The 17,558-nt window shown below is 40.4% G+C and overlaps 2 protein-coding genes across 3 annotated transcripts in view; one reads left to right on the forward strand and one right to left on the reverse strand.

The window, feature by feature from the left end:
• Positions 1-721: 721 nt before the first annotated feature.
• On the reverse strand, positions 722-16,475 carry LOC128792262 (transcription initiation factor TFIID subunit 4-like). The gene is made up of 2 exons (XM_053950526.1): positions 15,671-16,475; positions 722-1,040 (listed from the first exon to the last, which is right to left on the reverse strand). The coding sequence occupies exons 1-2, from the start codon at positions 16,473-16,475 to the stop codon at positions 991-993; spliced, it is 855 nt and encodes a 284-aa protein (XP_053806501.1). The 3' UTR covers positions 722-990.
• The window catches only part of PKN2 (protein kinase N2), a 54,574-nt gene continuing 53,477 nt past the window's right edge, over positions 16,462-17,558 (forward strand). Inside the window, exon 1 of one of the 2 annotated variants that reach the window (XM_053950229.1) lies at positions 16,462-16,711. In XM_053950229.1, the coding sequence (XP_053806204.1) occupies positions 16,664-16,711 (48 nt within the window). In that variant the 5' untranslated portion in view covers positions 16,462-16,663. The remainder of the gene's footprint in view (positions 16,712-17,558) is intronic. The other variant, XM_053950231.1, reaches the window with a different exon arrangement.

Consider the following 17,558-nt stretch of genomic DNA (forward strand, 5'->3'; position numbering starts at 1 on the left):
GTTACAGTTTCCTGTACTTCAACATTCTTACCAATGAATTACCGGATTTGGTTCTGAAACATTCTGCAGCAAGATTTGGAAAATTTGTACATACCTTATGAAATGAAACCAAGTTACGCATGGCTTCGGAGAAAATAAAATAATTAAAGCTTGTATACAAGAAAAAGAGGCAGTATGAGTTATGGAAAAAAAAATTGTACCTCGGCATACTACATCAGTAGGCAGTATCACCAACACATCATTTTCTCATACATATTTATAAAGGTCCTTACATAAAAGCACCTGCCCACAAATGCACAACACAGAAATCCACAGTTCTTTGGGAAATGGACTTCGTATAATCTGATAGAAAAACTTTACGGCGGCATGCTTGAAAATAGATTGAAAATTATTGCCCCACTTTGAACATTTCCTGAAATGCACTGTAATATCAGTACAAAGCTGACTGCATCAATCAGGTATCTTCAGATGCTTCATTTGATTTTTCAGAGAGATGAGAAAGCAACAAAGTGACTAGACCAAGCAATTCCAGGTACTTATAGCACATTAATCAATTTGAAATGAACTCCTTTTGTCTGCTGCTGCAATGGTTTAGAAGATATTTCCTAAACAAATAGATAATACTTTCTTTTCTATTATAAGTGATCAAACTCCGAGACTTATGTAAGAATTTTTTTTAAAACCCACAACACAATACTAGTGCTTTTTTTTTTATTTATTTAAGAGCATGCTTACAATTGTGAAATCATGGTTACAGAAGTTGAAATAAAGCTTATTTTTTAAATTCTATCTGACCTTGGATTTGACAAAAATTGTATATGGGTCAAGATTATGAAAGGGCTTTCATTACATGAAGTTATCTAAGTATTGTTCAGACTGGTTTTCAGGATGAAATACTAGCTGAAGTTTGTATTTACTTCATGTGCAATCACTTTAACCTTGCTATTTGCACAGCAGATGTCTTCTTCACAAGAGTACAGAAGCTATTGACTATAAATCTTGATAAGATAAGCTGTTCATTCCTTCCTTGTCAGAGCACTCTAAAAAGTCGCATAAAAGAAAACAATTACTGAACTGAGGCAAATACCAAACATTGATGCTAGAGTTCTTATGGAGTCTTATATACAGCAGTTTCTGACCAAGTTAAACCAGCAGAATTAGAATCCTTTGTAGGAAAGTCACTATACAGAATTTGATTCATTTGTGACATTTAATTCATATGAATGCCAAGACTGCAGTTACAATTTTTCTAATTGGAACTATTCCTGAAATCTCAATAGTTAAAAGAAGATTAAATAAGCATAGTAATTCAGCTACTTCCTTTATCCTTGCATCTTACCCATTCAGTCATCAGTGACACAATGTGTGGTTTTAGCAGGAATGGAAAAGCTTGTATTCCCCATCCTAGTGGGGAAGAGAGTGGCCAAGGCTGCCAACTCAACAGTTTAAATTAACAAAAGCCTCCACTGAGTGCTTTCCACTATCTCTGGAAATAGTTTTGGAAAGCAGGTTCCATCCATTTTTCTGGTTTATTGATTCAGGAAGTTTGTTCCACTTACAAAAACAACATCAAATCAACATAAGAAAGTCTGAGGGCCCCAAATTCCTATTAAGAACAGAAAGATAAGAAAAATACACAGCAGATGATATTTTGGCCATGCATGTCTTCACAATAATGGTTAAAAAAAAAAATTGGATAAGGTGAACTGCCCTGTAGAGAAGGGAAGATTGTTCCTTCATTGGAGAGCTATTAACATGCTCTAGGAAAAGTTTCTAATTCATCCCAAAGAAGTTTGGCATTTTTTAAATTAAATTAGTGGCATTCAGGGAACTCACTGTAAGGACAAAACTATTATCGTTTTAATCTCTCTCCATAAGGTGAAACATAAAAACACCACTCCTGTTATTTCAATTGTCTTCTACAAATGAACTTTCTTGAAATACAAACCTGATTCTGCTTTTAGTCACATGATGCCAATGAGCTTATTAACAGTCAGGTTATTTCCTATTGACTTTCTGTGGGCTAACAGTTCATTGATGCTAAGCAGCAAAAGATGCATTATGACTGAAGTCCTTTTTCTATATAGGATTTCATGCTTTGACTTACAATATTCTACAGCCTTTAGGCATCTGGGAATCTCAGAACAAACAGGAAAATTATCTGCAACCCTACCTTCAAAGATGATTTATTGGATAAAATAAAAAATAATTGGCAAACCACACAAGAATGTCATAAGATAGTCCCATCTTTAAAGCACGTGCACATAGGGACAGGCCTCAAAAACAACATTAGCATTACTATACATAAATTAGTCAGATAATCTGTGTATACTCAGCCCAATAAACTGGATTTAGTCAATTTAAACAGGATTCTGCAGTGGTAAGACCACACTCACTATTTGCATGCTGCAGTGCAGTCTCCTTTGCCTGTATGCGGTTAAATCTTCCTGAAAAGCAGAGATTCCCTACTGCACTTTCCGAATTAAATGAAAGAGAAATTAGAAAGGTATACAACTCTTTAATATTTAATTAGCTTTCCAATCAAGGAGTGAAACCAAGCAAGATTATATAACTGATTATACTCATGATATGACTGATCCATTTGGATTGTTATTTGTCACATTATTTTTCTCCAAGTGATCACAGAGACTTAACACAAGTAATGAGGAGAGCTATCCTTTGGTTGCCTAGAATCAAAGTTTAACACATTTGCTGGTTATTTGCCTAGCTTCTCCTGTCAGCCCTGCCAAATTTCTTTTCAGCAAATACCCAGTTATTTTTGCCAAGTCTTCAAGCTTTTACTAAGTTAGAAAAGTATGATCTATCTGTTTTCAGAGGCTGAGAGTCCACAATTTTCCATATCCTCACATGAGTGACAGACCCTGCTATCTGAGCACCACAACCCAAGTGCTCTTTCACAACTGCCACACACAATAAAGAAATTGTTTTAGGTCATTTCAAAGTCACCTCTTGTGTGGAAGAAAAGAAAATAATCATAAGATCAGATATACAACCTTGTGAGGATGGCAAGTTACATGGTGATGAGGTGGGTGAGCTGTAGAATTAAGTCTGTAACTGGAAAGCATTACTAATAGCCCTAGAAGCAGCAAACAATAAATGTGATGGTGCACAGGAAATTCATGATGCAGACCTATTTGCAGGAAATTCATGATGCAGACCTATTTGCAGGAGAACATGCAGAGAGATATGTGATTACTGTCTTACAGCAAACAAACATGATATAATATTATGTTTAAAGGAGGTAAATTTCAAATTAAGTTCAACATAATCTACCCATCCTTCTTAGCAAAACATCCTATTGCCTTAGGAAACCATCTCATTGCTAGAAAGCCACAGGTGTTGTTTCTGTTTCTCAGTAAGTCAGGTGCATTTCCTATAGCCTTGTGGGACACTGCATCCTCCTGTAGTTTTGTAATGTAACACAGGCCTGTTACCTCTTAACACATACAAAATTGTATGATCCAGATGCATCAGCCTTCCAGACTCTAAATTTGCTCAAAACCAGTAACTACTAACTTTTAATTTTGGTTTGCACAAGACATTCTGATACATATAGCAGCTGCATCTGCACATACATCTCAGCTCAATTCCCACAAGAACTTTTTTGGGACCTTTAATCAGAGGTTGAATTCCTTGTCTTGTTTGTTGTGGGCACAATATGCAGACTTTTTCCAGAAAAGCGTTATTAAGCAAGGCCTATGTGCTTCAGAAGGATATCCTGTCTTTCTGTTGGAGCTTTCTAGAATGTCCAGTTCTACACTTCAACACACAAATCTAATGCTAAACCCGGAAAGTAGACTGAAAAATGCTACTTCTGTGGAATGTTTGCCTCCAGTGCAATCCCTTATTCTTTTCTGCTCCAAATCACCTTGTATATCATAACCCACTTTTTACTCACAGGAGAGGAGGGAAAACTTAAACCCCACAATTCTACTCTAGGAGAATAACAGGACAAAATTCAGTTTAGAAAAAAAGAAGAAAAAAAAAGGAAAAATAAAAGAGAAGAGAAGCAATTGAAAAGATAAGAGAGATCTAGAAGTCCTTGAACACCTAAATTTTTCCCTGCTATGTGTGGTTCATATCTCTAGCTGCCAGTCTGTCAAGTCTGAGAATAACTGCTGTGATTGGAATCTTCTAAAGAAAATAGGATGCTATGAGCAGCCATGCTTAATTAAACAGTGGGAAGTTCACATTAGCAATTAACACTGGAAATATCAGAAGTCTTGGCAAAAGCCAAGTACAGTGTCACTTCTCTGCTCTATACTTAAGTGGCCCTTTTTATTGGTTGTCTTTAAAACAGAGCAGAGACATTCAGGACTTCTACATAAGGATTCTTAGGTATGCTAATGAAATACCATGTGATTCTACCTGTCCAGAATAAGAATGCCTAATTCTGCTTCAGATGTTCTGCTTCTAAAGATTTGATTCACAACTTCACAGAAAGAAGGATGCAGACATGGAGAGCTTGATGGACTGAAAAAATGCCTCTCAACTTCTGCTTTGATAGCAGTAAATCTAGAAAGGAGCACCAAAATAGCCCACTATCTGTTCTGCAATCACGGAAGAGACGTAATTAAAATAATTTCAGATTAGCTACAATATTAGGACTGAAATTATTCCTGATGACCATAGGGTATCAGAGGTTAAAAGCCCAAACCATAACAAACCCAAGTAGAACAACTGAGCAGAGTGGTTTTTTACCTGTCAGCATGGAAATATGTAGAGACAAGAAGTCCAATGCTGGTTTTCTTTTCCACAGTACATGCCACTAAAATGGACACTGTTTTTGATTGGAGGTGGATATGAAAATCAGTTCTTTTCAATTAGCTAAGAGAAGACCAACCAGGGAAACACCACAGAAGTTAGAATATGATACTCAATAAGAATCATAAGAAAGAAAGTTTAAGAAGGAGTTAAACCTGAATGAACTAGAAAAATCATCAATGGTAAGAATGTACTGAAAACAAACAAACCAAAAAAATGAAAAAAAGTGTGGCATTTATTTCTTTCGGGGAGATAACATCTATATGATCAAAAAGGATTGAATAATAAGTAAGATTCGATTTTATAACAATCCAAAATGTAAGAGGTTAGCCATGCTTGGACATCTAGAATCACTTTTTGATGAAAGAGAGTAATAGTTATTTGCCCAATTAAGTCACACAATCCAGCACTAAGCTTATGAAATAGGCAACCTGATACAGTAAACAATATAAAATGCAAAAATGCCGCAAGACAGATTGACAGAATTAAAAATTAATGGCATTGGTCTAAAGAAAAAGGTGCACGAGACCAAAATTTTCAGAAACCTGGGGGAAAAGCACGCTCTTCAAGTCCAGGATAATGCCAAAAAAACCACCACTCTGCAGATCCTGCACTGTCCTATGGAAGTTGTTCAGAGAAAGGCTCAGATCAGATGGATCAGCATCGGTACTCTCAGTAACCTGCAAAAAGATAAACAGGCTCACCATTTTTGTATCCACCCATAACATTTTTAAAAGGACATACTCTGCTAGAAACCCAGGAAGTATTACAGAAGCAAAGATGAGGCCTAAAGAAAAAGTAGTCAATGCCAAATATTTATTTACACTGCATGTGGATAACAGCCAGGTTCTGATGAGTCCATCTTGAAAAAGAATAGAGAAGTATACATCAAATATCGTCTCCCTCAGTGCACTGTTTGCTGACTGTTTCCTGGGATGGCTGCTGTTTGGCTCATGCTTGAAACAATTATGTTTCATTAGAAAAACAAGGCATTTTCAATGGGATGAAAAGTAAAACAGTAAAGATGTTTTCCAATATCAAAATCACTACAATGACACAACAAAGCAACCCCAGAGAGGAGCAGAACCGAACCAGTACAAATCATCATAAGGCATACTCTGACAATATATCTGCCTCCGGAAACAAGAAAGATTTCATACACGTATTTTTAACCAGTTCAAAGGAAATTTCTACCGTTTTAAGATAAAGCACCATTCCATTTCACAGCACTTAACTTAGCATGTAGGGAAGTTACACAATTGTACACAATTGATATTTAGTGGCCTGGGAAAGGAAGATAGGAATAGCAATCTGCAATTTTAAGTGACCAAACTAATTGGGATGAGGAAGTCTGGAAAAGTGCACTACAAGGTCTATGTTCCATTATTCAAGTGAATATTAAAACAACAGTCTTGGAATACAATGCAACTCTTCCATTCTTACAGAGCAGTTCCTTAATATTAAAGGAGTATTTAGACATGAAATGAGGAGAGAATTAATTTATCAGGAAATTAAAGGTAGCAGATTAACCAAAACTGAAAAATGAATTACAAAAATAAAGGACAGGGGAGTAAGCAAGTCCAATGCACCTCAAGAACAGATAACTTTCTTTTTTAAAAACCTAATACTTAAAATTTGAATTTAGACTATTTCAGTTAGCCCTTTTTCTTGCTTTTAATTTTTTCAATTTTTTTTGTGTTCTGTAGGACTTCAGCTGCTGGTTGCAGAGTTTTGGGCTCTATTCAGAAACTGAAAAACAATACCAAACAATCATCCTGAAAGCGATTCATTGTTCTGTGATTTTGCGTTCTTAAGCACCTCAGTTCCCGTTAAAGCCAGCTGCACAAGGGATCCCAGCAGTGGGCAGCAAGAAATATGCAGATCTCCTCAAGAGCTCCCTCTTTTTTGCTTTTTCTTTTTTGTCTTTTCAAGGTGTACAAAGGAACAAAGTATCAGAGATGTCTGGATTAAATCTCTTCTTGAACATTTTTCTTTGGAATTTTTTCCTACTTTCATAGCTGGGAAACACAGGTGTTTTCACCTTGATTGGCATAAGAATTCCAATTGCTTACAAAGTATATTGACATTAATGAATCATTCAATTATTCATTATTATTATGAAAAGTACAGCATCAGTGCCAGTTAAGGCATTTGGATGAAACAATCTGCAACTGATATTTCTCTCATGTTAAGACATGAGATGCATCTCACTATGCTGGATTCAGTATATAATTCACTGTGTATTTTAACTCTTTGACAAAGAATCAGAGACTTCATCCTAATTGTACCATTTATGCAATCCAGCTTCTCTATTTTCCCTCCCAGGCCCAAGAAGAACCCAAAACAAAACAGTAAGGAACTAAAACCAAGATCTCAAAAGCAGTTGAGACACTTGGACACATACTGCTTGCTTTCACTGAAGTAAACAGTACAAATCCTCAGAAGAAACTGGAAGGAAAAACAAAGTTTGTACCTTGTCACATGTGCACTTCCCTCAGTAGAGAGCTTCCTATGTAGAAGAAGAATTCAATCTTAAATTCTTAAGAGGCATAATCATTACAAAGGATGACTAAAGAAAAATGTCCGTTTTACAAGATAGCCACTAGATGGAGCAATTTAATATTAAGATTCCATTTATAAAGATTCTTTCACCTTTCCCATTACCGAATTAATTTTTCCTTTTTATGCTAAGGATACTTAGAAATACTGTGTCCTTGCATACTATATAAGTAAAAAGAAAACTGCATATGAATAAACACTATGTTTCTACATTTTGCCTGTACTGAAGCAAAGACTGGAAACAGTGTAAGGTAAAGTGCAATTCTAAACCACTTCTGTTAAACTGTTAATTTAATTAACCCACCAATCTACATTTCCTAATCTTGAGAATCATTAAGCATTAAGAAATATTAAGCAGTTTATCAGAATACTATGCTCTCTATTCACCAGACACCAGAACTTTTTGCCAGCAGAGATTATTCTATCCTACCCTGAACTTTAGCCTAACTACTATATAGTTAGAATTCTTCTATATTTTAGTATCAAACTGAGAATTAAGAATATTTTGTACTGACACAAAAGGAAAAGAGACTTGACCTCATTAGCTTGAGTCCCAATTTACATCAGTTGTATCTAAGATGGCTGTAAAACTACAGTGCCGTCTGTCAGTGTAAGACCAAAAGTTGAACCCATGTCTATTTATATTTCTAATGTTATTTTCAAGCAACAATTTATAGTTGCTACTATCCAAAGTACCGCCTGATAACATCTATCTGTACCTTGTGAAGGTGATATGTATGCTTAAAAACAGAACAATGGTGTTGTTGCTGAATGCAGCTCTGAGGTAGCAAGAAAGTAAATCCTCAATGATTACATGGGTCTTACAATCCTTCTTTAATACTGGATTTGCTGGGAAAAGGGGAAGAAATAAACACAGTTAAGGACAGTCTGCGAACAGCAATCCCCAACTGGCCTCTGCTTTTTTGTTTTGAAAGACATCTGTTATACCATACTTATGAAATATTCACATTTGATTGATAAGTATGATAATCTAAGTATCATGAATGGTCTACAGTATCTAAAGTCTGCAAACATCATAATACAGTATACATTTTAATATCCTTCTTATTACTGAACTTTTCTAACATTAAATCAACCTCTACCTGCATAGCAGGTGCAAATAGCAACTGGATTTACTGTTGTGTTTAGGTCCATGGTGAAAATCCATGCTTTTAATGCCTAGATGTGGTGCTTTCTTCCAAGAACTGTTACTATTATCTATCATGATTAATGATAAACAAAACCCAAAATTAGGCTGTTTATACAACTATTAAGGGAATTGCGCATTTCTCTCTTACAGAATTCAGCCATGGTTCTAAAGATTCTGAAGATGTATCATTGATATATCCCCACCATGTCCATCATTATTTAGCACAGGTTCAATTAACCTAATCTTTTATCTCTCTTATCTCAATCAAATAGTCATCAAGGACATTGCTGTTCTATGGCTTACAAGATGGACCTCAGAATGAAGAGAAAGTATATAGGACAGAAGGAGGATAAACCTTATTATTTTGTTTTGAGATTATTACACTTCATTTTTATGCCTTGCTCCATCGCTGCACCACTTCCAGGGTGAAGAGGGGTGTATGCAGGCAAGAGAAGAAAGCAAAGAACAAGCCAAGAATGCTGCATTAGCTGGACACACTTCTGGCACTTGTGTAAAAGCTGCCTTCATTAAAGCTAACATGTTAACACTGCAGCAAGCAAAGACATAAATGAACATAAAGAACATCCACATCATCACATTTCAAATATCAAACCAGTATACTTCAGATTTCTCCTCCTCAGTGATTGCCTCTGGCTGATTGCTTCTTGACAGGGTAGCTATAGAAAACAGATCAAGGCTCCAAAACGTTTTCCCCCACATTTTTCAGTGGCTTCTACACTCATTTTTCTTATAAAGAACAAACAAGTTCACAAACTGCAAACTACCTGCTAGACAAATCAACTTGATAGTGTTTGAGATTTCATTACGTGATGATAATAAATAATTGAAAGCTGAGGCCAGACTGACAATGTGGGGTTTCAGTGAATCCATTTCAAGCAACTTAACCCAAACTGATTCAGCTTAGTCCTTGAGACCTCCAGTGTTGCCCTAGAACATAAAACCCATGACATTAAGTCCTTACAAGAAAACACTTTACACTTTAAAAAAAACGGCACCTATGTATCTAAGCAAATTAAGAGAAGCACAAGAACTTAATTAATCTTTCAGATGCCGAATCACTTCAGTTTCCAGAAGAGTCACTCCACAAGTAACTTTGTAACTGGGCTTCAGTAGAGAAGTCTAACCTAAGAAATCTCACCTAAGCCTTTCTATGTTGTGGTTGTTTTCAGAAAACATGAAAATGCCAGCAGATTCATTCACACAAGAGAAAACACCTTTGAAGAACCTGAAATGTGTGGAAATTACAGCTAGTTTGAAAGGTATATCCCAAATGTGATAGGTGTGATTAACTTCCCTGCTCACTCATGTTACGACCATCTCTCTCCAGGGATGGAGGAGAAAGAAGAAAGAAGGAAAGCAAGAAGAAAAAATAGAAGGAAAGAAGAGAGACAGAGAGAGATTAGTCTTACTTCCTTCCCCTGATGTTTAAATAACATTTAATTAAGGGGAATACACTGTAACAAACCATCTCTGAACCACAGGGTTCATAAGCAGCAGAACATAAATGAAAGCAATGTAAAGTTGCACTAAATTACATGACAGTATGTTTGCCACAGCCTAAGAATAAAAAAGAATTGAAGGTGAGGGAGTTAAGACAAGGAAGAGTGAAGGGGAAGTACTAACATATTTGGTATCAGAACTTTTTGGAATATTTTTCTCTTTATATTGTTTGATGCAATTGTCATTTTCTTGGAACGTTTTTAAGCTCTCTTCTCTCCTGGGGATTGACATCCCTAGCACAGCAAGAAGAATGCAATTGGAGCTAGCTACAAACCTGCCAGGTAACTCTTGTTCTAAGTGCTCATTAGATGAAGATAGATCTGCCCTTTTAATTCAGAGACATTGCCTACTAAGTACAAGTTAATAACTACTTGGGACTTCAATCCCTGACAGAGTTACATATGCAGGCTACTGTCTCTGAGAAGAGATAAAGACATGGAGAAAAACAAACCAGCCATCAAGTTAATCATGACCAGAAATCATTACCATCTAAGACTGAGTGTCTGATGAAGTCTGTTTCAGGACCATTCAACATAGTTATTTATGTGTCCACAAACATATTAGAGCAAAGAAAACACTGATGTATAGATGCTGTATCAGCAGACACATCATACAAAGGACTTACTTGCTGGTTTTTTCAGTCTTTGCTGCAGATTTCAAACCAGCAAGTTCAAATTGGTTGAGGACAACCAGAAGTTCACAAGTCACACACATCAACTTCCACAACACAAGGTGAGACAAGTCTGTCGATAGCATGGTGCAGAGGAAAAGGGACACAATCTTCTGACTTCTGTACACCCTGCTGTGAGCTGCTAGCAAATCTGCAGTCTAATATTTCTGGAAGCAAGAGACTGCCCATATGCAGGTCAAACCCCACATTACAAGCATGCAAGAGACATCCCTGCAGCACCTTTCAAGCACAGATCTCTTTTGCAAAGACTTCTCTGGGTAAGCCATATCTGAATCATCCCTTGCAATACATTTCTTTTTCCTCCAAATGCAGACTGGGATTTCAGCTGAAGTTGTAAAACTCTTTTATATATGAAAAGCCTTTTGGAGGAACTTGATTTTCCTAGAATCATTAGAAGATGCACACCTTACTGCTGCACAAGAAGGTCCTTCAATTATCTCCTGAGCCTGATTTTTCTGATGTTTATTCATAGCAACTTTAGGTCACAGCCAGTCACCCACATTCCTTCAGGAAATCAGCCTTCTTCATAACAGGATGACATATTTGTCACCTTGCCTTGTTTTTGTAACAAACTAAGATATTTTCCCCTAGTCACCATTTGAAATAATGTGCTTGCAATTTACAAAAATAAAGCAATGAGACCAGGAATTATCCAGAGGTATAGCTACCTTGCTTGGACTGATCCCTTATTTACATTGTTGGAAAAAAAGGTCTTGATGTTACCAGTGCTGCACCTCTTCACTTCAGTGCATTCAATGAAAGCATGAGAGTCCATCTGGGCAGTTCATTTGCAGAAACAACATCAAGTATAATAAGCTGGATCCTACAATCAAGATTAATTAGAATCACTGGGACTTAGCATAGGTGTAGAGATCAATAATGTTGATCCACTTGTGGGCTCATAGCCTTAATGTAAAGACATAATGCATTTTGTTATTACTTCAAATAATCCAAGTTGATCTCCTCTACGGAAATGAGGTCTGATCTTAACCGCTGGTTCTGCACAGGTAGGGCTTTCCTCTCCTCAAGGTACCACTGGCATTAGCTGGCATAAGGCAGACTTCTCCTCATAAGAGAAGGATGGAAAAGAAAAACAGCAGGCCATAATGAACAGAAGTGAACCTCCTTTCCCTGGAGCACTCTTTTCTCACCGACTGCAAGTCTTCCCAGGGTCCAGAATTAATAAAACAGATAGTAAGATAAAGTTTCTTGCACTCCACACCTCATAACATATGCCTACATTTAGCCCTGGGTAATAGTATGTAAACATAGAAGACAAATTTTAAGAAGAAAGTGTGCAGCAATTGCTAGGAGGGTTATGATTACATCACAGTAATCCACAAAGAAGTTGTAAGATTAGTTGTGTAATTAAAAGAGTAATAAAGGAATGGTTTAAGTATACATGAAATTTGCAAGCACCACAAGGGCTAAATAAACTTAGGTAGTAATTTTAGTTTTCTGTTTATGAGGTGCCATAAACTCGTCTCCTTCACTGCCACTGGTACATCAATAAGAGCCTCAGAGAGCTTTCATGCTCTCAGAAGCCTTTTCTTGCACGGATTTCCCTTTGAGAAATCTGAGTGAAAAGCAGGTAATTAACTCCTTAGAAGTGCTATGAAAGAAGTGAGTTTTTCAAAAAAAGGAAAATTATCCACACTTTTATTTTTTTCAATTTTTTATTTTCTCCTTCATGGTATTTTCTTTAATAAACACCAGGAAATTGTTGATCTAAGAAACATTATTATATAAATTTATTTTCTGTCTCACATTTTAACCTGACCTAGACATAGTTATTCCTAAATCTATTGGAAAACGTAGTATTGGAAGCTTTATAAAATGAAGATTTCTCCTATTCCCACAATTATTTGCAAAGCAAAAGAGGAAGATGGAAAGTACTATTCTTCATTAATATGCTATTTTTTCAACACCGTCGGGCTGAAGTAAACAAATAAAGAAGGCAAAGATGTATACATTCTCTATCTCATTTTTCTGTGCCTCATAGTTTCAGAATTTCATAATGTTTTTAAAGGATCCAATTTAGAGGGTTAACTATGCAAGAGTTAACTTGACTAGAAGTCAGGGACAATGAATGGTTACATTATTGAAAATCTATTGTGGTGGTAGTAGTGGTTTGAGTTTTTTTTTTTTTAACTAATGTTGGGGCTACATTTCTTTTACATAGTTAGTTGTCTTTATTCCTAAGTGAAAGAACTTAAATTCTATCCCGAAGTTGACTTGAAGTGTGAATTTTAGCATTCCTGCTTTATGAGACAAGGATTTCCTTTAATAGTTATCAATATTACTTGCAAAATCAAATAACCTTTACCCCACCCCACTAACAAGGTCACTAATTCTTAGAGCTTGCTCTGTGCTTAAAAAGGTGATGAGTTGGCCTAGTATTGCTCTGTCCCTCGCATCTATTAGGAGCATATGTAGCATCATATCCAATTTCTTCTTTCCAAGAGTTTAATTTTGCCCATATCTGGGCACATCTCTACATTGCTGTCCCTCTAGACCTCCATCACTAATTTAAACAAGCAAGATTAACCAGAAGCCTAAAAAAGAAATTACATTTTTTCCTGGTAGAGTTTTGCCAGTAGTAAGTATAAAAATATAATTAACACCTATCTGGTGCTCTTCACATGTCCATCCTCATTTCTTTATGCATCACTAAGTGAAAGTAAGCTCTTTCTTAGGTGATATATTGGACTAGTTAGAACTATCCTAAAAAATATCTTTGATTTTGCTTACAGTATCCCCAACATTTAAATAAATAGTTCTGTACTGTGCTTAAAGGTTCACAAGGTGTCTTTTGTACCAGGAACACTGAAAGTCTCAGCTATTCATTTTTCCAGGATTTTGTGACAAAGACTTTAATAACACAACCTGAAGAAAAGAAACAATTAAAGGCCTTAGCCAATAGTACTGACATCCATTTCATTCAGTTGGCTTTTCTAGCTTGCTAATTGACTGCAGGGATGAGCTAACAGAATAATGGCTGAAGAGACTGCATTCAGATATTTTAAGGCACAGGCTGAACTCAGGATTCCATATAACGCTAAAGTCTCAGACTTACGTACTTAACTGCCTTCTATTTTGGGACTCATTTGGAATGTTCCCTCTTGCTCAGTAATTCACTGTCACAGTACTTAAATGCAGAGCTACAGTTGTTCAGGACTGCCTTATACTTTCCAGACTCTAAAGGAAGAATCAGAGCTTTAGCTAAGCTAATATTGTTTTACCAAACCAGTTTCTCTTTAGATTCCTGTGCCACTACACTTCCATCAAAGAATCTAGGACTGTGTCCTCCCAAGCTGTGCAAGTAACATTCGGAATACAAAAAAAGATTACACACCTTGTCTTGACAGGAGTAATAATATGCTCTAGGCTACACTCAATAGGCAGGCTAGGTTAAGCATGAACCAAAGCCAGCTGCCTGTTTTAGAGAGAATCTCAAAGCTTCACTAACTTTGTTGACACCCACTCATATATCTATGAATTCTCTCTGGTGCACAAAATGGTCCCTCTGACCACATCTTGTAAACTAGACATGCAAGCACATTGATTCTTCTCCTTTGCAATGGGACCAGGCAAGGAGATGAGCTGCAGTAATGGACCACATACATGCTGACAATTATATGAAGTCACTAAGTCACAGTAATCCAGTCATTTCTGTTACTTCTTTATATCCTTCAACATCTGCTCTCAAAACCAGTTCAAATGAAGTTTAAACATTTGGAATCATTCTATCATAGTCAAAATGAGAAATCATTGTATAAAAGTCTTTCCCCATCCCACCGATCCCGTTTGTACGCACTGTGCCCAAAACCGCATCATGCGGCACAAGCCATTTCATGGCTGTGGTCATGGGACCACTAAAATAGCACTAATTCATACCACTGACACTGAAGCTGGGCTAGCACACATTTTACTGGATAAGACTCTTTTGAAAACAGTGACAATCAGCAAGTAAAGTTTTCCTCTGAGCTTGTAATTGCCTGGCCACACAGCACAGAAAATAAGCCACTGGCTTCATGTGGACTAAGTCTAGACATAGATTTGCGTATGTGAAAGATTATGAACTGTATCAAACAGCTACTTACATGTAAGTCAGTGAAACTGTAATTTCAGTAAATATGTGCATTGTTACTGTAGAATTATCCTAATATTTCTTTTATGTGAAACTGTGTTCATATGCTCATAAATTTTTTTCTACTGCATGATAGTACCTCAGATTGTCAAGTTTGTTTGGCGCTTAAAAGTGGAAGTATAAGCACACTTAAAGTGCTTCAAATTTGCTAGGAATAGTAGTGATAATTTAATGTTGACTTCTGCCATTCCCGTTTCCTCAAAAATCAAAACAAAACAAGCCAACCCTCCAAAGTTTAACTTCCATTCCTATAGCAAACAGACCACTATTGGTCTGTAGCCATACAGAGATGCAGTAGCATATACAGAACAAATGCTGATGATGCTTGCATAACGTTGAATCTATCGAAAATGCCTCAGCTTATGAAATTGACATGAACTGCATAGAGTAAAAAAAAACCAAAAAAAAAAAAAAAAAACAAAAAAAAAAAACCACCACAGCTATAATTGCTTCCACGGAGCATTTCGCATTAGACCAATTAGCTGAATATAGCATCAAATATTAGGGTGAAATAAGAAAGCATGTGGGTATAGAGTCGACAACAGAAAGCAGACGTTTGATGGATAGGTGAAGAAAACCACCAACCCTCGACACAGGCAGGAAGCAGAAAAGAAACGGTCTTGTCACATGGTGCCACGAGGAAAGAGAAACCACTTCCTCCCAGACACTCAAACCGATTTTGAAGCTCTGAGAAGCTTATTACTCTGCAGATTAACTGAACAGTGTCAACCCCCCAAAAAACTCACCAAGTATCCCAAGTACAAATGTTTAACCCTTAAAACTGTTAAAAACGGCAATTACAGCCCCCACTCACCACAACCTCCTGGGCCACTGCTCCAGGTCCCCAGGGCGGCAGGTGGCTGCTTGAGACAAGCGTGAACTCTCCTTCCTGAGCTACCTGCCTTCGCTACCCAACAAACTGAGGGCTTCACCTGTCTCCTGGGCCCGGGAGAGCCGAGCCCCTGCAGCCCCCAACACCAGGAATGTGCCACACGCCCCCCGAACACCGCCACCACAGGAGGAAACGACAGGATTCCGAGACAGGAGCCTAACGGATGGGGAAGCGCAACCAGCGGAGCGTGCAAGGAGGGAGGTGGCGAGGCGGCCGCGGGGCCGAGGGGAGCGAGGGGCTGAGGGGAGCGAGGGGCTGAGGGGCGCGAGGGGCTGAGGGGCGCGAGGGGCTGAGGGGCGCGAGGGGCTGAGGGGCCTCGCGCCCGCCTTCCCGCGCTGGGCGCCTCGCGCCGCCCGGCCCGCGCGAGGGAGGCGCTGCCGGGGGGCGCGCGCCGCTCTCCGCTTCCGAGGGATCCCGCTCTTCCTCCCCGCACAGTCACGTGCGCCGAGAGCCGCAAAGCACCGACGCCTTTGCGACAGGGTGACAGCCAAATGGTGCGACATCGGCGGCGGCCGCAGGCGCAGCAGCCGCGGCGGCCCCAGCGCTGCCAGGGCCGAGCGCCGCGCCCGGGCGGGGAGCGCACCGCGGGCACCGCACGGCGGGGAACGCACCGCGCCGCTCCGCGCCGCTCCGAGCGCGCCGCTCCGTACCGCGGGGAGCGCGCCGCTCCGTACCGCGCGGCGGGGAACGCGCCGCACCGCGCCCCACAGCCCACCGCGACCCCCATGAGAGTAGAGGGGTCGGCGGCGGCCCCCCCGCGCACCCCCGCCCGCCTGCCTGAGCACGGAGCGCTCCCCCCGCCCCCGATGCGCCCTTAGTCCCGGCCCCGGACCCGCCTCCCTCGCTCCCCTCCCCGCCGGCGGCGGCGGCAGCGGCAGCAGCAGCGCCCAGGTGCGGACTTCAAACCCCGGCGAAATGGCGTCCAACGCGGCCGAGAGGGAGATCCTCTTCACCGAGCTGCAGGTAAGCGGCGAGGGGCGCCGCCCCAGCCCCACTTCCCTCCCTTCCTGGCGGGGAGGACGGAGGAGCCGCCGCGCCCCGCCGCCCCCTGCCCGCCGCTCGGCGCGGGACGCCCACCCCAGCCCGGGCCGGGGGGCCGGCGGAAGCCCGTGCCCACCCCAGGCCTCTTCCCGCTGCTCTCCTCCGGGAGCGGAGGCGCCGCCGCCCGGTCACGGCCCCACCCCGCCGCCGGCCGCGACCCGCTTTTGTCTGCGCTCGGCTCCCTCCTTCCCCCGCCGAGCGGCCGCGTCCCTCCGGCGGGGCCTGCCCGGGCCGCGCCCCCGGCCCCGGCCGCGGCCCCGCCGCCCCGGGATCTCCCTCCGCCCGCGCCCGGAGCCGCTACGGGGGCCGGAGCTCTCACCCTCCCCACCCCCCACCCCGGCCCGGAGCACGGCGCTCGTCCGGGCCGGGCCCAGAGGGCTCCCGGTGGCCACCCCACGCCCGCGTCAGGGTCAGGCAAAGAGCCTCTCTCTTCTCTGGACACGGCACCGCGCAGGAGCCGGAGCAGCTTCCTTCTTGTAGGCCTGGAACGCTGAGCTTGGGAAGAGGAGAAAATGGTGCGATCAACGTTATTTGTCACACGGCAAGGGTTCTTGTCACTACGAAAAAAACAATCCCAAAAGACCCCGCAACACTGTTAAAGGTTGAAAGCTCAAGGCTTAGAGGTTTCCATCCATGTAATTTGACCGGTTTTGGTTGCCTGTGCAACTGTTACTGTTCTTCTTGTCAGCTGCAAGGTTAGATGCAATTCCGGAGCTTCACTTTTGTGCTCTTATCTTTAAATGTCAGCACAACCTGCTACCTCTTCAGC

Source organism: Vidua chalybeata, chromosome 9 (assembly GCF_026979565.1).
Source record: "Vidua chalybeata isolate OUT-0048 chromosome 9, bVidCha1 merged haplotype, whole genome shotgun sequence".
Taxonomy (NCBI): domain Eukaryota; kingdom Metazoa; phylum Chordata; class Aves; order Passeriformes; family Viduidae; genus Vidua; species Vidua chalybeata.

Coding starts and splice junctions, on each gene's coding strand:
- LOC128792262 (XM_053950526.1), bottom strand. CDS start 16,475: ATGGGGGTCGCGGTGGGCTGTGGGGCGCGGTGCGGCGCGTTCCCCGCC. Junction 1,041..15,670: donor CAGTGGCCCAGGAGGTTGTG/GTGAGTGGGGGC, acceptor GCGACTTTTTAG/AGTGCTCTGACAAGGAAGGA.